This window comes from Oryctolagus cuniculus, chromosome 4 (genome assembly GCF_964237555.1).
Source record: "Oryctolagus cuniculus chromosome 4, mOryCun1.1, whole genome shotgun sequence".
NCBI lineage: Eukaryota > Metazoa > Chordata > Mammalia > Lagomorpha > Leporidae > Oryctolagus > Oryctolagus cuniculus.
Genome location: NC_091435.1, coordinates 1,891,172 through 1,915,980, shown reverse-complemented (window position 1 = coordinate 1,915,980; position 24,809 = coordinate 1,891,172). Strand labels below are relative to the sequence as shown.

The 24,809-nt window shown below is 55.5% G+C and overlaps 4 protein-coding genes across 5 annotated transcripts in view; 2 read left to right on the top strand and 2 right to left on the bottom strand.

Moving 5' to 3' along the window:
* TSPEAR (thrombospondin type laminin G domain and EAR repeats) overlaps positions 1–24,809 on the bottom strand; it is a 155,952-nt gene that overhangs the window by 66,549 nt on the left and 64,594 nt on the right. The gene's annotated exons all lie outside the window — the stretch shown is intronic.
* On the top strand, positions 246–1,373 carry LOC100344792 (keratin-associated protein 10-12). Its single transcript, XM_051839953.2, has one exon. It carries the CDS (start codon positions 335–337, stop codon positions 1,148–1,150), a length of 816 nt encoding a protein of 271 aa, XP_051695913.1. The 5' UTR covers positions 246–334; the 3' UTR covers positions 1,151–1,373.
* Positions 12,865–13,942, bottom strand: LOC100344539 (keratin-associated protein 10-12). Its single transcript, XM_051839958.2, has one exon. The coding sequence runs from the start codon at positions 13,867–13,869 to the stop codon at positions 13,066–13,068; it is 804 nt and encodes a 267-aa protein (XP_051695918.1). The 5' UTR covers positions 13,870–13,942; the 3' UTR covers positions 12,865–13,065.
* On the top strand, positions 16,379–17,947 carry LOC100344286 (keratin-associated protein 10-4). Its single transcript, XM_017339778.3, has one exon. It carries the CDS (start codon positions 16,464–16,466, stop codon positions 17,544–17,546), a length of 1,083 nt encoding a protein of 360 aa, XP_017195267.3. The 5' UTR covers positions 16,379–16,463; the 3' UTR covers positions 17,547–17,947.

Below are 24,809 nucleotides of genomic sequence, written 5' to 3'. Positions count from 1 at the left end.
TTGGCACCAAGAGACTCTGGGCAGGCACACGACTGGCTACGCCCCCTCCAGCGATCCTTCTAAGAACATCCAGGAACAACCCACGCCAACTTCAAGTTTTGCAAGCTGAGGAACCACTCGGGAAACTGAGTCAGCCACTGTTTGTTCTCCAAGGAAAGGCTCCAAACACCAACAAGGAAGGGTGGGAGATGCAGAGCCTCCTGCTGGGGCAACACACACCCTGCAGGGGATAAAAGCTGGAGATCTTGGAGCCACTCCACACACACCCTCACCCACTCACTCACTCACCCACTCACCCCTGCCCAGCTCACCGCCCGCCACGGCCGCCTCCACCATGTCCGTCTGCTCCAGCAACCTGAGCTACGGCAGCAACGTCTGCATGCCCGGCTCCTGTGACCCCTGCCCCGACTCCTGGCAGGTGGACGACTGCCCAGAGAGCTGCTGCGAGCCCCCCTGCTGCGCCCCCAGCTGCTGCGCCCCAGCCCCCTCCGTGACCCTCCTCTGCACCCCAGGGAGCTACCAGTCAGCGTGCACCAGCTCCTGCACGCCCCTGTGCTGCCAGCAGTCTAGCTGCCAGCCCTCGTGCTGCTCCTCCAACCCCTGCCAGCAGCCCAGCTATCTGACCCTCTGCTGCAAGCCCCTGAGCTGTGTGCCCGTCTCCTGTGTGCCCGTCTGCTCTGGGGACTCCTCCCCCTGCTGCCAGCAGTCTAGCTGCCAGCCCTCGTGCTGCTCCTCCCCCTGCCAGCAGCCCAGCTATCTGACCCTCTGCTGCAAGCCCGTGAGCTGTGTGCCCGTCTCCTGTGTGCCCGTCTGCTCTGGGAGCTCCTCCCCCTGCTGCCAGCCCTCGTGCTGCTCCTCCCCCTGCCAGCAGCCCAGCTGTGTGACCCTCTGCTGCAAGCCCCTGAGCTGTGTGCCCGTCTGCCCACGCCCCTCGTGCTGCCAGCCCAGCCCCTGCCCCTCGTCCTGCTGCAGACCCTCCTCCTGCGTGTCCCTGCTCTGCCGCCCCGTGTGCAGGCCCGCCTGCTGCGTGCCCGCCCCCTCCTGCCAGCCCAGCTGCTGCCGCCCGGCCTCCTGCGTGTCCCTGCTCTGCCGCCCCGCCTGCTCCCGCCCCGCCTGCTGCGGCCTCTCCTCGGGACAGTCCTGCTGCTGATGGACTTGTCTTCCCAGGCCAGTCATGTTCTTGCCCCTGGAAGCTGGTCACCCTACAGTTAGAATGCACCCTGGTGTCTGCTGGTCCTGTGTGGGGCTGAGCTGGACCACAGGGCATCGTCCATGCCTGCGTATCCCCTTGGGCAGCCTCCCTTCCATGTGCTGAGTCCGTCTCTAAAGGCCCTTGAGCAAATGCACCATTAAAGACTTTTGGCTCTGTAACACCCTTGGCTCAGTGTCCTGCTACCCACAGGGATCCTGGGTGCTTCTTGTGCACAGGGGGCGGGGCTCCCAGGGGTCTGCACTTGGCATCGGAGGCTTGGGTGCAGCCCCATGACCTTTGGGGCCCTTTTGGGTTGGGCCCTAATTCCTATACCAGTTTCACTCCATGGCCATTTTGTGGAGTGTCCACTGCCTTGTCGCTTCCCCGGCTGTGGTAGCTTCTGGATCCACGGCTCTCCCGCATGGGGGTCCTTCCCAGGGCGGGGTGTGACGCCGGGGAGCTGGGTTTCGGGTATGAGACTGCCCGTAAGGCGTCGTGGACTGGCGAGGATGGTGGTGGCCATGTGGGAACACACAGACACGTGGTATGCCAGAGACACTGTGGTTGTGATTGGGCGATTTAAGAAATCAAGTTCGGATGATGATGCGTGGGCACCACCGAGGAGGCACCAACTTCAGTCCACTGATTACGACAGCAAAAAGGAATTTCAGGGGCCGGCGCTGTGGCGCAGTGGGTTAAGGCCCTGGCCTGAAGCGCCAACATCCCATACGGGCACCTGTTTGAGACCCGGCTGCTCCACTTCCCACCCAGCTCTCTGCTGTGGCCTGGGAAAGCAGTAGAAGATGCCCAAGTGCTTGGGTCCCTGCACCCGCGTGGGAGACCTGGAAGAAGCTCCTGGCTCCTGGCTTCGGATCAGTGCGGCTCCGGCCATTGCAGCCATTTGGAGACTGAACCAGTGGATGGAAGACCTCTCTCTCTCTCTCTCTCTCTCTGCCTCTCCTGCTCTCTCCGTGTAACTCTGATGTTCAAATAAATAATTCTTTAAAAAAAAAAAAGATTTTCAAAGCAAAGCGAGAGAGTGGCTGAGAGCTCACGGAAGTGGACGCGGGGCAGAAGTAGAAGGAGACAGGATCTCCCTGATGCAGGGGCGGAAGTGGCGCAGGGGCGGAAGTGGACGCGAGGGCGGGATCTCCCTGATGTACAGGCGGAAGTGGGCGCAGGGGCGAGATCTCCCTGATGCAGGGGCGGAAGTGGGCGCAGGGGCGAGATCTCCCTGATGCAGGGGCGGAAGTGGCGCAGGGGCGGAAGTGGACGCGAGGGCGGGATCTCCCTGATGTACAGGCAGAAGTGGGCGCAGGGGCGGGATCTCCCTGATGCAGGGGCGGAAGTGGGCGCAGGGGCGGAAGTGGACGCGAGGGCGGAAGTGGAGGGCGCAGGCGGAAGTGGACGCGCGGCGGAAGTGGAGGGCGCAGGCGGAAGTGGACGCGCGGCGGAAGTGGATTTGCGGCGGAAGTGGACGCGCGGCGGAAGTGGAGGAGGCAGGGAGCTCAGCGCGCCGGCGCAGGCGGAAGTGGACGCGGCTGGAGCTCACTGCGTCCCGCGGAAGTGGACGTGGACTGGGATGCGAGTGCCGCAGGTGAGGTTGCGGGGACCCGCGGCGGTGCTGTGGCGCTAACCGGGTGCTTGTGAGGGTCGCAGGTCGTTTGCTCATGGCCGCGCCTGTGGCCAGAGAGAACCCTGACCGCGAGCCGGCCTCGACACCGAGGACCGGAGGAGGCGCCTGTCCCCGCCACGGCGCTCGGCCTGCACAGACCGTGGGGCGAAGGTCGTGTCCTCAAGGGAACGGGCTCCTGTGTCTTGTTTGCAGAAAGACGTCCTCTGGATTTCTGACTCGATCGGAAATAACGGAGACAAGACCATCTCGGTCTCGCGGTCTGCCCGCTGAGCAGCTGGTGGCGTCAGCAGGGACAGCAGGAGTGACCAGAGACCCAGGCTCCGGGACCACCGGCCGTGTGCTTCCTCGGTGCGCCCCAGGCTGAGCCTGGCCCCTGAGCACTGCCTTCGCTCTTTCTAGGAATGAATCTGATGAAACCGCCGGGAGACTTCAGAGTGCACAGTCAGGGGCTGCTGTCTGCGTGGTCCGTGTCTCCCGGGAACCGCACCCTCACACGCCCTCCCCAGCAGTGGCGGGGTCCAGGGCGGGCCTCTCCCTTGCCAGCTCTCCCACAGTGTGGGGCGCTGGGGAGGGGCTTCCAGAGGTGCCTGGAGTGCGCCGCTGAGAACGCACCATCAGGTGGAGCGTGGAACCCGCAGGCTGAGCAGACCGGGCGACTCAAGGTCAGTCATTCTCGGAGCTCCCGAGGGTCAGAAGACATCTAAGTTCCAAATACCCGGCGAGAAAACTCCCCGAACCCTGCAAGTGTTTAGCGCGGAGTCGCACCTGCCCTCAGAGAGCTTCAAAGCGAGCATGAAGCCTCAGAGCCACCGGCAGCGTCACTGAGCGGGGCCTCCCAGGCCCGGCACTCTCTAGGGAAGAAGGACAACGTTCAGCCACAACCGGACATACGGACACGAGGAGAGTGCCGCTCGTCACCGTGGGACAAAGCCGCCTGCAGAAGCACACCCAGAGACGAAGAGCTGTGGGGTCAGACAGGGGCGACGGCGCTGCCCTGAACTGTTTCGGGACCTAAATAAAGCATGGACAACTGAGGAGAGGACTGGAAGACGAGAAAGGAACCAAACGGAACTCAAGTGCTAAGACACACATCAGCATTAAAAAGAAAGGAAAGCCGGCGCCGCGGCTCACTAGGCTAATCCTCCGCCTAGCGGCGCCGGCACACCGGGTTCTAGTCCCGGTCGGGGCGCCGGATTCTGTCCCGGTTGCCCCTCTTCCAGGCCAGCTCTCTGCTGTGGCCAGGGAGTGCAGTGGAGGATGGCCCAGGTGCTTGGGCCCTGCACCCCATGGGAGACCAGGAAAAGCACTTGGCTCCTGGCTCCTGCCATCGGATCAGCGCGGTGCGCCGGCCGCAGCGCGCCGGCCACAGCGCGCCGGCCGCGGCGGCCATTGGAGGGTGAACCAACGGCAAAGGAAGACCTTTCTCTCTGTCTCTCTCTCTCACTGTCCACTCTGCCTGTCAAAAAAAAAAAAAAAAAAAAAAAAAAAAAAAAAAAAGAAAGGAAAAAACTCGAAGATTAGATGATTGCCATTACCCCAAGAGAAAATGTGTTCTCTAACCTGGGATAGGCCCACTCCCTCAACCTCCAGGGTCAGCGTCTTAGTCGAGTCTGGTGGGGAAGCCGGTGTGGAATGCCAGGAGTACCCACCAACCAGCTGTGCTGGTTTTGCTGTCTTACACTGTGTGCTGTGGCCAGGTGCGAGCAGACGTGTGATTGACTGGCCACCCTCGGTCCTGCATGTGACAAAGGTAAGTGTCCCTGCTGGACTTCTGGGTGGTTTTCTTTGGGATCTTCTTGGAGGCCTGTTTGATCCTGGGCCCTCACAGTGTGACAGCAACAGAAGAAAAGATCAGTGACGTTGAACTTACCACCGCAGAAGTTTTCCAAACCCCAAGACAGTGAGAAAAGAAAACATTCAAAAATTAACAGAGCCTTAGTGGCCCAATGACTGATCTTCAGTGTGTGACTTAGGAATGACTGGAGACCAGGGAGAAAAGGTGAGAGAGGAAGACTACTAAAAGAGAAATGGCCACATATTTTCCAAATGTGATGAAATTGGTATAAAGAAAACTCACCATGAACCAACCTTTTAATTGGCATTTATACAGTGTTCCATCCAGAAATAGAATGCATTTTGTTTTCAGGTGTACATGGGACACACACAAAAGTAAACAAGATTCCAAGCCTCCGGCAAGTCTCACCGTATTTGAGGGATTTAAATATTGAGTGTGTTGGTTGACCACAACAGAATCTAAATCATTAATGAAAGACATTTGAAAACTTCTCGAATATTTGAAAATTATACCATATGCTTTAAGACAACCCATGAAGGAAAGGAGAAACCACAATGAAAATTAGAAAATATTTTTAATAAAATGAAATCACAGGCCGGCGCCGCAGCTCACTATGCTAATCCTCTGCCTTGCAGCGCCGGCACACCGGGTTCTAGTCCCGGTCGGGGCGCCGGATTCTGTCCCGGTTGCCCCTCTTCCAGGCCAGCTCTCTGCTGTGGCCTGGGAGTGCAGTGGAGGGTGGCCCAAGTACTTGGGCCCTGCACCTCATGGGAGACCATGAGAAGCACCTGGCTCCGCCTTGGATCAGCGCAGTGTGCTGGCTGCAGCGCGCCGGCCGCGGTGGCCATTGGAGGGTGAACCAACAGCAAAAGGAAGACCTTTCTCTCTGTCTCTCTCTCTCACTGTCCACTCTGCCTGTCAAAAAAAAATCACTAAAAAAAAAAAAAAATGAAATCACATACCAAAATGTGTGAGATACCACTAACACAGGACAGAGAGGAAAACGTGTTGCTTTCATTGCTTATCTTGAAAAAGAAGACCTAAAATCAATTATCCAAGACCCCACCTTAGTAAGCTAGAAAACACAGCACAAGGTGAACCCAGATATGGCCAGAGGGTTGGAAGTAATTGAAAAACATGGAAATCTGCCAAATAGAAAGTGGACAAATGAGAAGGCATAAAGGAAACCAGGGCTAGTGCTCTGAGAAGACAGTAACAGTGACAACTGTGAAAAAGAAATAATTACCAACATCAGGATTGAATACAGGATTACCACCCTCAGTTCAGTAGGCGTTAAAGGACAATATGAGGATAGTGCTGCGGCATAATAGGCTAAGCCTGTGGAAGTGGCATCCCATGTGGGCACCTGTTCATGTCCCTGCTGCTCCTCTTCCAATCCATCTCTCTGCAAATGGCCTGGGAAAGCAGTGGAAGATGGCCCAGGTGTGTTGGCCCCACATCCACGTGGGAGATCCAGAAGAAGCTCCTGGCTCCTGGCTTTAGAACCACACAACTACAGCCATTGCAGCCATTTGGGAAGCAAACCAGTGTACAGAGGACCTTTCTCTCTGTCTCTCTCTCTGTAACTCTGCCTCTCAAATAAATAAAATCTTTTTGAAAATCAATAAGAAAACAATGCAAACAGTTTTATGCCAAAACATTTGATAATTTTGACAAAATGGACAAATAACTGGAAAGAGATACATTATAAAAACTAGCACACTAAAAATAGAAAGTCTGAGTAGCCCTTTATTAAAGACATTGAGTTCATAATTAAAATGCTTCACATGAAGAAAATACCAATCCCAGTGGCTTCACTGCTGAATTCCACCAGCATGTATGGAAGAAGAAATACTAACATTCCCCAAACTTTTTCAGAAAATAATGGATGAAGGAAAACTTCTCAGCTTATTTTATGAGACTGGCATAACACCAGTTCCAAGCCTGAAAAGTACATTGAAAGAAAGCTACAGATTTATATATCATGAAGACACATGCAAAAATTCTTTTAAGATGTTAGTAAATTGAAGCCAGCAATATTTGAGGAATCTTAAGGAAGTTTATGGAGAATCCATATTATGAAAAAACTATGGGTAGATATCAAAATTATTTTGCACCAAATTAAACTAATTTTAAAATTTTTCCACCTTTTGACATATCCTTGTATTAATCATAATAATTTATAGCTAAGTGGGGGCTATCTCTGGAATGTTTATTCAGCATTTCAAAAATCAAACCAATACGTTTTACCACATTCACAAATAAAGGGGAAAAGCATAATCACTTCAACAGATGCAAAAGAGGCTTTTGGTAAAATTCAACGTCTGTGCATTAATGAACTTCTAAAAACTAGAATTGAAAAAGAACTGTCACATTTTATGTTGAAAGATTGTTTTCCTCCAAATACAGGAATGAGGCAATAATGTTGATGTGACCACATCTATTCAGTGTTGTCCTTGGTAAAGTTTAACAAGAAAAGAAACAGATGGCAAGCAGAGGGAAAGGAACCTAGGGACATGCCTCTGTACCCAGACAACATGATGATGTACTTAGAATTCTAACAAATATACAGAAATAGCTGTTGAGAGTTTGTAAGTGGATTTAGCAATGTCAACATACAGTGTATTTCTACACTGTAGCAATCAACAGTTGGGAATTGAATAAATATACACTAGCTAGAATATTTAAAAGCAAAGTACTGGACAGTCTAACAAAGCATGTACAAGGTCACTGTGGTTGGAGTATGATTTGTGCCCCAAATTCATATGAGGGCTTGAACCCCAGAATCTTATGTTAGTGGTACTAAGAGAGTGCAAACTTAAGCCAGTCATGGTGTTCAGAGGGATGCCCTTGAGAAGTGACTGAGATTAAATTGGGTCACTAGAGTGAACCCCAAATGGATCCAATCGACTATAAGGAGAGAGATCCAGACCTATAGACACATGGACAGATGTGTGCTCCCTGGGAGAGAACCACCTGCCACCAAGGGCCAGATCAATGGGTTCCTGACTGTAGGCTCCAGAGCTGTGAACCGCAGTGCAACCCAGTCTGCCCCAGGCCCTCCATTATAATCATGAGAAGCTGACTAACAAAGGAAAGTGTTGAAGAGGTGGCATTGCCATAACCATACCTGAAATTGGAGGCCAGGTGGGGATTGTGTGACAGGTGAAGGCAGGAGAGTTCGGAGGGGGAGGCTGGGAATGAGGCCTGGGAGGGGCTGGAGATGTTCAGAAGACCAGGGAGTAAGGGACAGCTGGAGCATCTCGGAGCGTGGCCATGTGAGCCCTGTGATGCAAATGAGTGTTCTCTTAAAAGCTGGACAAGACTGCCCTTGCTGAACCGTGACAGAAGCTCAGAGGTTAAAAGTGGTGGCCGCAGGGGTCCAGCTGAGGAGATGTGGGAAGGACAAAGCAACAGAGCTGCTGCTTTGGATGGATACAGGAGCAAGGGCAGGACCTACAAGGGGAAAGGTTTGGAAATTCTCAGCCTGGAGGAGGAGGAGTGAAGCGACCACAGGCTCGGGCTCGCGCACCTGTGAGGAGCACCTGGCAAGATGCCCAGAAGGCGCCTCACGGGCTTCTCAGAGACCCAGGCCACGAGGCTGAGAAGGGCAGAGCCTTCAGGGAACCCAGGGCTCTTTGCACACCGAAGGCTGAATCGGCAGGTTTGCCGGCATTTAGGGAGCTCCTGAGGCTGAGGCTCGTGCAGAAGGTGCACAGTAGAAATGGCTTCCACTGCTGCTGCTTATGCAGGGACTCAGAATGCAAGAGCTGTGGGGTCATGGCAGCTTCACCATGCTTTCAAAGGAAAACCTGCTATAAAAGTTAAAACAATAACACATCTAGAAGTCAGCACAGGGAAGAACTTTTGTGTTCTTGGGTTGAAGCAGAGTTGCAGAGGTGGTTTTTTTTTTTTTTTTTTTTTTTTTTTTACAGGCAGAGTTAGAGAGAGAGACAGAAAGAACAGTCTTCCTTTTCCTTTGGTTCACCCTGCAATGGCCGCTACGGCCAGTGCGGCCGGTGTGTTGGGGTCGGCCAATCCGAAGCCAGGAGCCAGGTGCTTCCTCCTGGTCTCCCATGCGGGTGAAGGGCCCAAGCACCTGGGCCATCCTCCACTGCACTCCTGGGCCACAGCAGAGAGCTGGACTGGAAGAGGAGCAACCAGGACAGAATCTGGTGCCCCAACCGGGACTAGAACCCGAGGTACCGGCACCACAGGTGGAGGATTAGGCTTGTGAGCCATGGCGCCGGCCTGAAGCAGAGTTTTCTTAGGAACACTGAAGAAAAAAATGACAGATGACTGTAATCAAAACTAAATATTTAGCTCAAAAAACACTTAAGGAAGCGCAAGGGCTGGACACAGATGGGGAGAGGTTTGCCGCAGGATGAAAGCCCTACAGGGAGCCCCTCACGGGGTGATGCTTGCCGGAGCCCTGGGAGGGAAGCCACAGTGGAGTCTCAGGGAGGCAGAGAAATCAGTGGCAGGCAGTGCCTGTGGGGGTGAGCTGTGAACAGGCTGTACAGCTTTGAAACCTACTGACATCCGTGTGCAGCCTGTGAAAGTGGCCGTGGGGCGGCACCACTGCAGACTCCAGAACTGTAGAGCCGCCCCGTGCAGTGCCAGCCTGGAGAGCGGCAACCTCAGGCTCCAACCTGTGATCCCTGAAACATGGGCCACGCCCAGCAGAGCTGTAGGGTTAGGGCTGCCCTAACACGTTGTGCCCAGATGTGCACAAGACACTGGATTTGCAGCTTGAGGATGTAACACTTGCTGTACTGATTTTTGGTCTTGCTTTGGGCCAATACCTACTTCCTATTTCCCTTTTAGAATGGAAGGCACACCTGTGCCTGTCCTGCAATTGTGTCTCAGGAGCAGGTGACTGGTTTTGATTGAACAGGGGCTCACAGCCATGAGAGTTTGGGGTCTCAGAAGCTCAAAATCAGAAACTTCAGAATTTGGGCTTTTTTTTTAAAAAAAAAGATTTATTTATTTTGAAAGAGTCATGGGGGTATGATGGGGGAAGAAAGGAGATATCTTCCATCTGTGTGTTCACCCCCAAGATGGCCCCAATGGCCAGAGCTGGTCTAGGTTGAATCCAGGAGCCAGGAGTGTCATCTGGGTCTCCCACATGAATGACAGGAACCAAAACTCTTTGGCCATCTTTTGCTGTCTTTCTCAGGCCATTAGCAGGGAGCTGGGTTGGAAGTGGAGCAGCTGAGACACTAAATGGCACCCATGTGGGATGCTGGTGTAGCAGGCAGCTTTACCCACTAATCCACAACGCCAGCTCCTAGACTATTGAATCATTGATGGGCTGAATGAAGAGTTGCAATTGTTGGGGATTGGATAAGTGTATTTTTTGTAGGAAAAGCACACAGGTTTCAGGGGGCTGGAGGCAGAATACCATGGTTTGAATACAGTCATCCTCTAAGTGTTATGTTAACAGAACCAAGAAGGTTGTGGCTGAATCCAGTTGTGTTGAGAGCTGGGCCTTGGAGAAGAGGTCAGGCCAGATTAGCTCATGAGGGTAGGACCCCTGTGGTTAGATCCACCAGGATCCTGCCTGCCTCAGGTTTTCAGTAGAGCATCAAAAGCTGACTAGCTCAGAGTCTGTGTGCTAAAAATGACAAACATCGCCACAGAGATGAAAGAAATCCTAAATGACTGGAGAGAGGTATCTGGATTTTGCTAGATCAGTTCTTTACAAATGAATCGAAACATTTCATGTAATCCCAATAAAAATCCCAGGAAGTTGGGGCTGGCGTTGGGCAGCAGATTAAGCTGCCCCCTGTGATGCCAGCATCCCATGCGAGTGCTGGTTCTGAGTCCTGGCTGCTCTGCTTCCGATCCAGCTCCTGCTAATGTGCCTGGAAGAGGGCAGAGGATGGCCTGAGTGCTTGAGTCCCTGCCACCCACTTGAGGGACCTGGGTGGAGATCTAGGCGCCTGGCTTTGGCCTGGTCCAGCCTTGGCTGTTGTTGCCACTTGGAGAGTGAACCAGTGGGTGAAACACCTTCTCCCTCTCCTCTCCCTCCCCCTCCCCTTCCCCCTCCCCCTCTCCCTCCCCCTCTCACCCTCTCTTTCCCTCTCCCCCTTCCCCTCCCCCTCTCCCCCTTCCCCTTTCCCTCCCTCCCCCTCCCCCTCTCCCTCTCCTCTCTCCCTCTCTCTCCCTCTCCCTCCCTCCCCCTCCCCCTCTCCCTCTCCTCACTGTAACTCTGCCTTTCAAAAAAAAATATACCTTAAAAAAATCCCAGTGGGCCTTTCTGTAGAGATTACTGGCTGATTCTAGAATCTTGTGGAAGTAGCCAGCCAGTTATGAAGAAGGAAAGCAGAGTTGGAGAACTTCTATCACTTGATGTCAAGACTGCTTTTAAGGCCACGTTGATGGACATGGGGTCTCAGCAGCTGCTCACAGCCACTTAATCAGCCGTGGACACTCTTCCCAACAAATGATGTGGGATCTCTCACAGCAAACTCAAAAACTAACTGGAAAGACATTCTAGAACTAGACATAGAAACCATGAAGCATCTTGAAATCAGCCCAGGGGAGAACTTGTGCAGTCTTGAAGCAAGACTTCTCAAATGGGAGCCTTGAAGGAAAAATGGTGAATTGGATGTCATCAAAATTAACTGCTTAGCTCAAAGACACACTGTGGTGAAATGAGGAGGCTGGAAACACCTGCAGTGCATACATGACAAACCGGTGTTCAGCATCTGTAATGACACTCACAACTCCAGACAGACAACCTGATCCAAGACGGGCAGGCTACATGGCTGGTGCAGACAGGTGGCACACGAGCACAGAACAGAGCTCCATGGAGTCGTCAGAGGAATGTGGACTCCACCCCCCTCTAGGGCAGCTCAGTGAAACACTGAGGGTGACAGGTGCTGCTGGGGAGCGGCAGGGCACGCAGTGCAGAAGGGGAGTAGAGTTCCACGTGCGCTGATCACAGGGTCTGGCCGTGGCATTGAAGAGGACTGGAAACATTGGCTTATGCATCTGTCATCACCGAAGCCCAGAGACAGCCCAGGGCGCTGCAGGTGCACAGACCGGGGACGTCTGTCCCTGCAAAGGGAACTGCTGATATTCACGTGAGAGAGCAGACAGCTAGATGACCACAGACACACCGCACGGCTCCTTCACACTAGGACTCCAAAATGGTGCAGGTCGGGGGCTTGGAGCATGAGCCCGGGCTGTTTACTGGACAAGGATGCAGGAGCTGTCATTGTGCGGGAAGGTTGTGCACTGACTGAGGGGAGGCTACCGATGGAGACCACTAGCAAACTTAGCAAACTGTACAGTTGTGATGAGACAATTTAACTGTATGTAACCTTACTAATGCTGACTCTAAACATATCGGTTGGTGAAAACTTGGTAGGTTATGGCTCAGACTGTAGGCCTGTAGGGGAGGGGCTGTGACCCTCATGGGGCTGCAAGGCTCCTTCTGTGGGTTCTGGCCATGGACATGGGCCCATGGAGGGAGCAGAGCCCAGGCTGTGCAGTGGTCAGGGGAGAGCTGGAGGTTGTCTACTTACAGGCAACGGATGGGGTGCCTTTACGGCCATGGTTCATCCCCTGCCCCGGGTTGTCATCCTCCCAGGAAATTGCTCCGGTTCTGGCTGGGGGCTGGTCCAGGGCCCTCCTGAGTTCCCTCCAGAAGCATCCACCACCAGAACAGGCTGCTGTCCTCAGCTGGCTCCGCTGCAGTGGGGCTTGACACAGCCCTGCCACTGTGCTGCCGTGTCTCTGACACCCCCTGCAGGACCTGAGGCTCCCAGGGGGCCTGGGCAGTGCCCGGCTGTGGGGTCCTGCACATCCTTCTACTCGAGAGTTTTTCTGTCCCCAACCAGGTCATCTCTGTTCGCTGGGCCTGGAGCAGCTCCTCTCCGCAGAAATCACATTTCTACTAAACAGAGACCTTGAACAGGCGGGAAAGACAGGAATCCCCAGAGGGCTGTGGTCCTTGCAGCCTCAGGCAGCCACTGAGGGCGACATGGCAGGACGAGCTGCCTATGCAGTGGGTGGGGAAAGTCCTCGGGGCCTGCAGTACCCCCAGACCAACACGCGACTATGGTGGCAGCCTCCGGAAGCCTTGGCATGGCCAGGGTCCAGCTGGGTCCCTCCCAGAGGGGTGAGCCACGTCCCTGTGATCCCCAGGTTGAGTCATTTCCCCCTGGAAACACTCGCAGCAAAAGTGAACAACTGCTCCCCTCCTCCCCCCTATGAACAACAGGAGAGGAGTCAGGTGCTCAGGGCAGTTTATTGGGGGCCCCGTGAGATGCTGACAGCTGAGGTTGGGCCACGTGACCCAGAGCAGATCCTGGGGGCACGAGGGAGGTCAGTCAGCAAGGTGGACACACAGGGACCCGACCTGGATCAGGACCAGACCGGGGATGAATGGGAGGTGCAGGGTAATGCGGAGGGCCCAGAGGAGCATGCCAGTCAGCAGCAGGACTGTCCCGAGGAGAGGCCGCAGCAGGCGGGGCGGGAGCAGGCGGGGCGGCAGAGCAGGGATACGCAGGAGGCCGGGCGGCAGCAGCTGGGCTGGCAGGAGGGGGCGGGCACGCAGCAGGCGGGCCTGCACACGGGGCGGCAGAGCAGGGACACGCAGGAGGAGGGTCTGCAGCAGGACGAGGGGCAGGGGCTGGGCTGGCAGCACGAGGGGCGTGGGCAGATGGGCACACAGCTCAGGGGCCTGCAGCAGAGGGTCACACGGCTGGGCTGCTGGCAGGGGGAGGGGCTGCAGGATGGCTGGCAGCAGGGGGAGGAGTCCCCAGAGCAGACGGGCACACAGCTCAGGGGCTTGCAGCAGAGGGTCACATAGCTGGGCTGCTGGCAGGGGTTGGAGGAGCAGCACGAGGGCTGGCAGCTAGACTGCTGGCAGCAGGAGGAAGGGGTCCCAGAGCAGACGGGCACACAGGAGATGGACACACAGCTCACGGGTTTGCAGCAGAGGGTCACATAGCTGGGCTGCTGGCAAGGGTTGGAGGAGCAGCACGAGGGCTGGCAGCTAGACTGCTGGCAGCACAGGGGCGTGCAGGAGCTGGTGCACGCTGACTGGCAGCTCCCTGGGGTGCAGACGAGGGTCACGGAGGGGGCTGGGGCGCAGCAGCTGGGGGCGCAGCAGGGGGGCTCGCAGCAGCTCTCTGGGCAGTCGTCCACCTGCCAGGAGTCGGGGCAGGGGTCACAGGAGCCGGGCATGCAGACGTTGCTGCCGTAGCTCAGGTTGCTGGAGCAGACGGACATGGTGGAGGCGGCCGTGGCGGGCGGTGAGCTGACGGGTGAGTGGAGGGAGTGAGTGTGAGGTACCCAGGGCTGTTGGGCTTTTATATCCCTCCGTGGTTCCTGCTGTCCTAATGAGAGACTCGGCAACCTCCCCTTCCTTGTTTGTGTTGGAAGCTGAAGCAGATTTGTTGTTGCCTGTGCCATGTGCAGTGCGTGGGGCATTGCTCAGCTTGTAAAAGTCCCAAGTGTACCTGGAGTCTGTTACCCCCCACCAGCTACTCTTGCTCATGGCTGGAAGTGTTGTGGGAGGCAGGGTTCATCCTGCAGGTAGGGCTCCTGGGGGCCATGCTGGTGGTATGAGGAATGCTCCCATCCTAATCTCCACCATACACCTGCGCTGGTTCCTGCACACCCGTGGTGACCCCACGTGTCAGTCACCACAGCTCCCTGAGGGCCAGGCTGGAGAAGCCCTGGCCAGTGAGGGGTCGAGAGTGGTCGCTTTGGCAGTGACCCCCGCGCGCTCTCTGCACGGGTCGGGGTGAGCAGTGGTGGGCAGTGTTCTCCTTGTCTTCCTTGTGAGCACTGAGGGTAGCCCAGGACGCCCATGGTCTGTCCATGGCCATCCCATCTCCACCTGCTCTAACTCTGGAGCCTGCAGAGCTGGGAGCTGCACTGGAGCTGTGCATGCACCTCCAGCCCTCCCCACCCCCACCCCCACCAACGCTCTGCTCTCGGCTTGGTTGTGGGCTGAAAGGCCCTGCCCCAGCCACAACCCTGAGAGCCACTGAGTCTCCCTCTCCTCTCAGTGATGTCCACTGCCCACCAAGTCCTCTAGCGCTTCCTGCTGGGAACACCAAGGCCCTTTCACTTCCTGAGTACCCACCAGCCCCACACCCCACATATGAGCAGCCACATGAGGGACGGAGGGCGACAGACACGCACTGTCCACACTGCGGGGGCGGGGGCAGGGCCGACTGCTGTGGCCCAGGGATGTCAGTGACCACAGGGCAGCCCAGCCTGCACCAGCCCAAAGGAGTGGCACCTGAGCAGGTGGAAGGGCTCGGAGCCCTCCCTGTGGGCCTACAGCCCCTGGGCAGGTCTCAGGTTCCACTGCCCCTTCCTAGGCTGCTGTGTCTCCAGCAGAATTCTCCTTCCAGGCCGACAGTTCCTGGGGGCTTCGAAAGGGATGCAGGGGTGCGGTCAACTCAAGTGCGCCATGGGCTGGTTGTCTATGTGAGGGATTATGGACATAGTGCAAATTCAGTCCTGGCCTGTGCCTTCCAGTGGCACCAGAACTGACCACTGGACACAGGACTGAAAGTGAGGGCAGGGCATGGGGGACCGCTGAGTCGGATGGAAACTCCTGCTGAGAACACGTGAAAAGTGAAGTTTAAAAAGCATCCCTTAAAGGCGTTTGAGGGCCACTGGTGAAACAGGGTGGACAGGCTAAAGCCCCGGATGCAGCTCAGGTCACAGCAGGAATTTCGGTGCGGGGTGGGGGTGGGAAGTGGGGCAGAGGGCTGCAGAAGAGGCTCTGGTGCCCTGGCAGGGTGGGAGAGGCAGCACGGGTTCTGGAGGACCAAGTCCTGAGCGCAGCTTGATGATGGGGGGCAGGGCCTCGGGTTTTGTCACGTGCTTATGCTGGAAAGCACAAGAAAGCCGCTGAAATGCCAGAGTTTTGGCCATCTCATCACTCCGAGGACAAACCATGGCATCCAGCCTAGCCAAGGAGTCACTGGCACCTGGAGAACTGGGTCTCAGACCCCAGAGGGAAGATGCAGAGCAGAGCTCAAGTCCGTAGGGTCCTCAGTCCCCCGCAGGTCGACCACCAGAGAACGAGGCCAGACTCTGCCAGGGAGGAGAAACCCAGCCAAAGAGGCGAGAGTTCTCCCACACAAGGTCAGACTCGGTCATCACAGCCATGCCAAGGGACAGAACGGACGACACAGGCAGACCCAGAGGTGTCACCAGCCACAGGCTTGAAATCTCTGCTGGGAAACTCTATCCTGAGGCGGATATTCACGTAAAAAGAAACATCTAGAAATTCTCCAACTGAAAATACCTGTAATGATTGTATCTCTGACCCAGCAGATGGGTTTGACGGAAGGATGGTGGGTGAGGGGATCACTGCCCAGAAACACGAAACGCCCGGGGAGAGAAGGAGAGTTGCCCGGGGGGAAGTTACACGATGTGGGGGACACGATTAAATGAACGTGGCGGAGAAGGCGGCGTCAGCCGTGCTGGGGCTGTGGAGGCTGTGGCCCAGATACACCCATGCACTCAGAAGAGCCCAAAGACCATGCCACTGCCCGACCCATGGCTTCCCTCTCCAAAACCGGGCTTGGCCCAGGCCTGCCTCTCAGTGCCTGAGGGGACCACGTGGGACAGTGCGGAGAAGATGCAGTCGGTGTTTATGACCTGGGCTGCGTCCCAGGAAGCAAACATCCCTGATGCGACAGGAGCCATTCTCACCACAAGGAAGGGGATGTGGCCTGGAAACAAGGATGGGCAGAAGGATAAAAGCCAGAGAGCCCTGAGCCCTCACACACTCACACCTCCACACACACTCACACTCACCCCTGCCCAGCTCACTGCCCGCCACAGCCACCTCCACCATGTCCGTCTGCTCCAGCAACCTGAGCTACGGCAGCAACGTCTGCATGCCCGGCTCCTGTGACCCCTGCCCCGACTCCTGGCAGGTGGACGACTGCCCAGAGAGCTGCTGCGAGCCCCCCTGCTGCGCCCCCAGCTGCTGCGCCCCAGCCCCCTCCGTGACCCTCGTCTGCGCCCCAGGGAGCTGCCAGTCAGCGTGCACCAGCTCCTGCACGCCCCTGTGCTGCCAGCAGTCTAGCTGCCAGCCCTCGTGCTGCTCCTCCAACCCCTGCCAGCAGCCCAGCTATGTGACCCTCTGCTGCAAACCCGTGAGCTGTGTGCCTGTCTCCTGTGTGCCCGTCTGCTCTGGGGACTCCTCCCCCTGCTGCCAGCCGTCCTGCAGCCCCTCCCCCTGCCAGCAGCCCAGCTGTGTGACCCTCTGCTGCAAGCCCGTGAGCTGTGTGCCCATCTCCTGTGTGTCCGTCTGCTCTGGGAGCTCCTCCCCCTGTTGCCAGCAGTCTAGCTGCCAGCCGTCCTGCTGCTCCTCCAACCCCTGCCAGCAGCCCAGCTATGTGACCCTCTGCTGCGAGCCCGTGAGCTGTGTGCCTGTCTCCTGTGTGCCCGTCTGCTCTGGGACCTCCTCCTCATGCTGCCAGCAGTCTAGCTGCCAGCCATCCTGCTGCTCCTCCCCCTGCCAGCAGCCCAGCTGTGTGACCCTCTGCTGCAAGCCCGTGAGCTGTATGCCCGTCTCCTGTGTGCCCGTCTGCTCTGGGGACTCCTCCCCCTGCTGCCAGCCGTCCTGCAGCCCCTCCCCCTGCCAGCAGCCCAGCCGTGTGACCCTCTGCTGCAAGCCCCTGAGCTGTGTGCCCGTCTGCCCACGCCCCTCGTGCTGCCAGCCCAGCCCCTGCCCCTCGTCCTGCTGCAGACCCTCCTCCTGCGTGTCCCTGCTCTGCCGCCCCGTGTGCAGGCCCGCCTGCTGCGTGCCCGCCCCCTCCTGCCAGCCCAGCTGCTGCCGCCCGGCCTCCTGTGTGTCCCTGCTCTGCCGCCCCGCCTACTCCCGCCCCGCCTGCTGCGGCCTCTCCTTGGGACAGAAGTCCTGCTGCTGAGTGGCCTCATTGAGGTCACTGGGCGCCCTGTCCTCTGCTGCCCTGTGTTGGCTACCAGTAGCCACACCAGCCGCAGTGCCCTTCCCTGAGCCCCTGTAAAGGGCCCTGGTACCTGCTGCCCACCTGTGTCTCTTCTGTGGGAGCAAGCCCCTATGTCCTCAAGAACTGACTTTCCTCCAATCAGCAAGCCCTGCCCCCAGCCATGGGTGTGCAGTGACCCCAGCCTGGGGAGAAGACAGGCTGACTAGCTGCTGACGACTGTCACCCTTCAGCCTGTGGTAGGATCCCTGTGCCAGGATCCAGGGTGCCCTGGACTCCTCTCCTGGGTCAGAGCCTCTGGCTCCACTTCCCCTCAATGTGGGGTTCTCTGAATTCTCCCAATAAATCCCTTTGCCTGACTACTTCAGCCGTTTTCACTCTGTCATTCCATACCCATGGCACTCCCAAGTGCCGCCATGTCTCTCTCTGCCTCTCTGACCTTGCCCATGTCCAGAAGACAGACTTACGCCTAGGGACCCAGAGCCTGAGTCTGGGAGAGGGACCAGGGACCGTGTTTCAGGAGTGACTTCCCCTAAACCCAGTGGTTTCCAATTCCTTGGCCAGGGTCTGGGAACTTGGACTTGGGGAGAGCTTCCCCCACCTGCCTCTCTGGGCCTGCTGAGTACCACACCTGCTTCCCTATGGCCCAGGCAGAAGGCGGCCTTGTGCCCAGCCCCCAGTGACCACCCCAGACTCGGGTCTCTAATGAGCTCTCTGCTGGATGACATCTACACCAGTCCACCTGGCTCCTTGCTGGGGCAGTCAGGTACACTCTGTGCTACCTCTCCCCGCCCAGAGGACTGTGGAGCCTGCTGCTGGCTTCCCCAGGGTTCTCCATCTCTGCCGTTCCCTTGGAAACCACTGTGTTCTCACCCAAAAATGATCACAGCCACCATGTGACTGTGGGCCTAGTCCTGTGGGCCCACCCAGCAGCTCACCGAATGGGGGTGGTCCTGGGGACCTCAGCGTAGCCCTGGCTGCCTTCCTCCAGCGAGGATTATGGTGTCCCAGCACAGAGCTGCACTGGTTGCTCTTCCTTTGACTTGCTCAGGAGAGGGTAGAGGCAGATGGGGAGCTGGGCTGGGGCCTGGGCACCTGGGCCTCACAGAGGCGTCCAGTGCTGAGACAAGCTGCCTCTGCTCCAGGTATCCTCAGAGCTGTGGCCTCAAGTCCTGGCATTGAGCTGAAGCACATGGCGGGCAGGGAATAGGCCCCCACCCCTGCCCAGGTCATCTGCCCATGCAGAGGGAGTGAGCCAGGCTTCTCTCTGGGGACCAGGATGTGAGCTCCTGTCTGCCTCTCCAGGGAGACTCTGGGAGCACGCAGGCTGCCCAGCACCCCAGTACCACAGACAGCAAAACAGATGGGAGCCAGACTGGCTTCCTTTGGGGATGCAAGAAGACCATGAGAACTGGTCAACAAATTCAGTAAAATTGCAGGTTATAAAGTCAGCATACAAAAGTTAGCAGGGGGCAGGCATTGTGGCACAGCAAGTTTAGTTGCTGCATGGGGCAGCTGCATCCTATGTAGGGTACCTGGCTTGAATCCTGCCTCAGGTTTTGACCCAGCTTCTGTATAATGCACACCCTGGGAGGCAGCACATGATGGTTCAAGTACTTGCCACCCCGATGGTAGACCTGCAGGGAGTCTGGCTCCTGGTTTTGGCCTGGCCTAGACCTGGCTGTTGTGGGCATTTGTGGAATGCCCACTGGATAGAAGGTCTCTCTGCCCCCCCTTCCCTCTCAAATAAAAAATAAACATTTCTATATATTAACAATAAACTGTCCAAAAAACAAATTAATATAATAGCAGGAAAAAGGCCTGAGGGGATTTAAATAAGTTGGTAAAAGATCCATATACTGAAAAATATAAAACACTGATGAAAGAAATTGAAGACACAAATAAATGGAAAGATATACCATGTTCATGGATTGGAATAAATAATATTGTTAAGATTTCCATACTGGGACCAGCGTTGTGGCGTAGGTGGTTACCCTGGGATGCTGGCATCCCACAGGGGCACTGGGCACTGGGCACTGGTTTGTGTCCCAGTTGCTCTGCTTCCAGTCCAGCTCCCTGCTAATGCAGCTGTGAAAGTTGACCCAGATACATGGGCCCCTGTCACTTATGTGAGGGCCCCAGACGAGCGCCTGGGTTCTGGTTTCAGCCTGGCCCAGCCCCAGCCATTGCAGCCATCTGAGGAGTAAACCAGTGGATGGAAGAAGATATCTTTCTGTCCCTCTTTCTGTCTTTCTCTGACCACGATTTTCAAATCAATACATCTTCAATTAAAAAAATGTAAAATGTCCATGCTAGCCAAAACAATCTACGTATTTAAAATAACAGTTGATTCATTGTAATTTTCTATATTTTGAAAAACACCAAAATTCATGTAAAATTGCAAAAGGGCTCAAAGAGCCAAAGCAATCTTTAGCAGAAAGAACAAAAGGCATCACACTCTCTGGTTTCAAAATATATTATAAACCGATTATAATCAAAACAGCAGGGTATTGCCATAAAAGTGGGCACATTGAACACAGAAGAGAATAGAAAGCTATGCTATCGTTGATTTTTGACAAAGATTCCAAGAAGACATAAGGGATAGAACAGACTCTCCAATAACCTTTCTTGGGGAAATTGGACATTCACATGAAGAAGAATGAAATTGGGCCCTTTTGTCACATGATAAGCAAAATTCAACTCAAAATGTATTAAAGATTCCAATGTAAGGACTGAAAGTGTGAAACGTGGAGAGAACATGGGGGAATGTTTTCTCAGACTGGACTACAGATACAAGACAATGAAAACAGAACAGGTGGATGGGCATCCACCCAGTGTAGAATTTTCTGCAGAGTTAAGAAAACAATCAACAATCTATACGTTGTGAGAAAATATTGGCAAACCATAAATCTATTCAAGCAATAACACTCATAAATGAGGAACTGAACCAACCAAGCAGCTAAAGAAAACAAGAACTCAATTTAAAAATGAGTAACAAAGACCTGAACAAACATTTCCCAACGTACACACCCAGTGGCCAACAGAGCCATGAGAAGTGCTCAGTATCTGTGATCATCAGACAAAGGCAAGGGAAAGCCACCGGGAGGAATTCCCCCAGCCCTGCTGGAACAGCTGTCATTAGAAAGAGATGAATGCTGACAAGTGCTGGCGAGGAAGGGGGGCACAGTGGACCCTGCTCAGTGCTGCAGGAGAGGACGTCGGCACGGCCACCATGGGGACAGCGTGGCGGCTCCTCGGAGAACTGGAGATAGAGCCACCCGTGGCCCCCAAGGCCGTGCTGGGACACTTGGAGGCACTGAAAGTGCGTGCCTGCCCACGTCACACAGCCAGCCACAGTGTCCATCAAGCACGAGTGGATGAAGATGAAGCGTTCTGCCTGCACAGCAGAATACTAGCACAGAGAAATGGCTTCTCGCTGTGGCTGCGTTGCGTTAAATGGAAGAGCCAGGCACAGAACCACCAGCACGCCTGACCTCACCGTGGGCCCTGAGAGGCTGTGCTCGTGCAGGCATGCAGGCAAGGGCTCAGCGCCAGCCGACACCAGGGTGGGCATGCCGGGCCAGAGCACACGCCAGGTGGGACCAGGGGACCAGAGGGGACGCGCTGCACTGCAGGTGGCCTCAGTCACTTCTGCTTACCTCTGTCTTAGAATTCCCAAAAGAATAGATTTTTTTTAACATTTTCACTACCAAAACTTTGACAAGGTGTTAAGGTGATAGATATGTTAATTAGCTGGATCTTCCTGCAATGTATACATGGATCAGAACCTCACAATGTACCCCACAGACGTGCACAATTACTAACTGTCAATATAAAAAATAAATAAACTTTAAGAACTTGACAAAATTCAATTAAATAATAAAGGTCTTAAAGAATACGTAGGAGATATTTTCATGAGATTGTGGTAGGCAGGCTTTGGAAGCAAAAGTAAAACGCACTAAACTTAGAAAACTAACAAACCTGATGTCATTAAAATTAAAAGCATCTTAATTTTTTTATTTATTTATTTTATTTATTTTTTTATTTTTTGACAGGCAGAGTGGACAGTGGAGAGAGAGAGACAGAGATAAAGGTCTTCCTTTGCCGTTGGTTCACCCTCCAATGGCCGCTGCGGCCGGCGCGCTGCGGCGGGTGCACCGCGCTGATCCGATGGCAGGAGCCAGGTGCTTCTCCTGGTCTCCCATGGGGTGCAGGGCCCAAGCACTTGGGCCATCCTCCACTGCACTCCCTGGCCACAGCAGAGAGCTGGCCTGGAAGAGGGGCAACCGGGACAGAATCCGGCACCCCGACCGGGACTAGAACCTGGGGTGCCGGCGCCGCAAGGCGGAGGATTAGCCTAGTGAGCCGTAGCACTGGCAAAAGCATCTTAATTTTAATTCATCCATCTTTTTTTTTTTTTTTTTTTTTTGACAGGCAGAGTGGACAGTGAGAGAGACAGAGAGAGAAAGGTCTTCCTTTGCCGCTGGTTCACCCTCCAATGGCCGCCGCTGCAGCCGGCGCACCGCGCTGATCCTGGCAGGAGCCAGGAGCCAGGTGCTTTTCCTGGTCTCCCATGGGGTGCAGGGCCCAAGCACCTGGGCCATCCTCCACTGCACTCCCTGGCCACAGCAGAGAGCTGGCCTGGAAGAGGGGCAACCGGGACAGAATCCGGCGCCCCAACCGGGACTAGAACCCGGTGTGCCGGCGCCGCAAGGTGGAGGATTAGCCTATTGAGCCACGGCGCCGGCTATTTTAATTCATCCATCTTAATTCACCCAAAGACACTGTGACTACCACAAAATAAGTTGGTAAAAATCCATATACTGAAAAACATAAAACACTGGGGAAAGAAATTGAAGAAGACACAAATAAATGGAAACATATCCCGTGTTCTTGGATTGGAACAATTAATATTGTTAAAATTTCCATTATATTTCGTAACATGTCTGTTACGGTGACACTAGCCAGGGCAGGCGGGTGTGAGCACAGAACCACTCACAGGTTGCGCGGGTCTAGTGTCACATGGTGCAACCTCCTCATTTATTTGAAAGGCAGAGTGAGAGAGCGTGAGAGAGAGAGTGCGAGAATGAGCCTGCGTCTGTCAGTGACTGGAAGGACCGGCACACTGGCCGTGGGCTCACAGTGGAGTCGCTCAGCCTGGGCAGACGGTGGAGACACACAGCCGTGTGTGGCCGTGCAAGGGGAGGCCAGCCTGGAGGCGGGTGCACGAGCGCATCTGGCTGTCACAGCGACACAGGGACAGCCTGTTCCTGGACTGACAGTGGAAGGGACACGTGGGGGTGTTGGGGTGCTGGAGCTGTCCCAAATCTCACAGGACACAGGTGTGCATGGGACACGGGAGCTTCTGACAACAGGTAAATCGTGTCTCCATAAAACTGATGCTTTCAACTTTAGCTTTATTAAAGATTCATGTATTTGAAAGGCAGAGTGAAACACACACACACAGAGACAGAGGGAGGGAAAAAGAGAGAGAGAGATCTACCATGCCCTGGTTCAGTCCCCAAATGGTCGTAACAGCGGGGCTGGGCCTGGCCAATGCCTGGAGTGTGGAATCTTCCCAGGTCTCCACATGGGTGCGGGAGCCCAAGCACTCAGGCTGTCTTCCGCTGCTTTCCCAGGTGCACTAGCAGGGAGCTGGATCATAAATGGAGCAGCCGCGATGCAAACCAGTGTTCCAGTACGGCATGTCAGTGTCACACATGGTGGCTCAACCCGCTGCACACCAACACCGGCCCGTCAACTGTATTTAAGCCCCAGATTTGGGAGTGACGTGTGAGTCACACACACAGCAGGGGATCGGAACTGGCTTCCGTGAGCTCACAGGAGCCGCCCGTGCGCCTCTCTCTTCCCAGCTCAGGCTCGGCAACGCTGTGCTGACAGCTTGCCTGCGGCTCGGCGGGGTGTGTGTGTGTGTGTGTGTGTGTGGCACCCACAGCACAGAAGCTGATGGAGGCAGCAGTCAGGGCCACCTCGAGTCACAGCAGGGGGTCTCAAGCACAAGGCGGGACTTGCTGAGTCATGAAAGTCTGTGTGTCCATGAGAACTAAAATTGCTATTGAAGAAAACAACCAAATCAGTGGCCAGACACCTACCAGCTTCTGTCATCAGGGGCTACAATGGACGCACAGCGCAACACCCTGCACACTCCCCAAGACGGAGAAAGCCGGCTTCCTGAAGTTGACCTGGGGGATCTAAGTTCCTACAACCACATCTGGAGGCATGTCCTGAATTCAGGTCACACGGATCCCAGGACACGCAACTCCCGTGGGGGTGTGTGAGGAAGAGAAAACAGCAAGCGTGTCCACGGCAGATGCAGGGGCTTCACGGCAGAACCGTCCACCTGAGCCCAGACCTGGAAAAGGCGCAGCTCCGTGTCACGGGAAGAACAAGCAAGACACGGCAGCCGGGCTGCTGTTGGAAGGAGGAGCTGCTGATGACCTCCCATGCCAGCGCACATGGCAGCAGAGCTGTCAAGGGCTAGTGAAAGGAGGCGGGACTACAGCTGGTTGAGGCGGGGTCAACAGGGAAACAGCTCCAGGGACCCTCTAGGATCCGGAGAAAGTCCCATCTTCAGCTAAACCTCCAGCGTGGACAATGACACCCAGGGTGAGGACAGAGCCAGACATGTTGAGCCGTGGTGTCTCCCACCGCTCATTTCCAGAGAGCTGCTGCAGGACACACTCCCCCAAAACAAGGGCATAAACTCAGAAAGAAAGGACGTGGAGTCCAGGAAATGAGGCGTCCACCCTTGGAGAACAGCAGGACGGACACGTGCAGATCTCCCTGCAGAGGGCACTGGGCTCCAGGACAGAGGTGGCCAAAAACCAGCCAAGCTGGAGCAGCCCCTGATTCGTCACTTGAGTGGGGTGTGGGTGAACTGGCCAGGGTTCAGGGAGGGTTTAATGGGAGAGACACGGAAAAGCAGGCAAATACACAGAAAGAGCCCCTGGGAACCCCAACAAGGAAAACACACGAGCGGACTAGGCTGCACCGGCGACCTGGGATGAACGGCAGTCAGCTGGCCAGCGTAACCCAAGCCCCGGGGACCGATCTACCAGACGCGGGCGTCTCACTGCCTTCTAGGCCCAGGCAGGCCAGGGCTGTCCTCGGAGCTGCTATTCAGCAAGAGATCACGTCCAAAGCTGGAAACTCGCGTGACAGACACGCACACCAGCAGCTATGACACAGGAGGGCTGGCAGCAG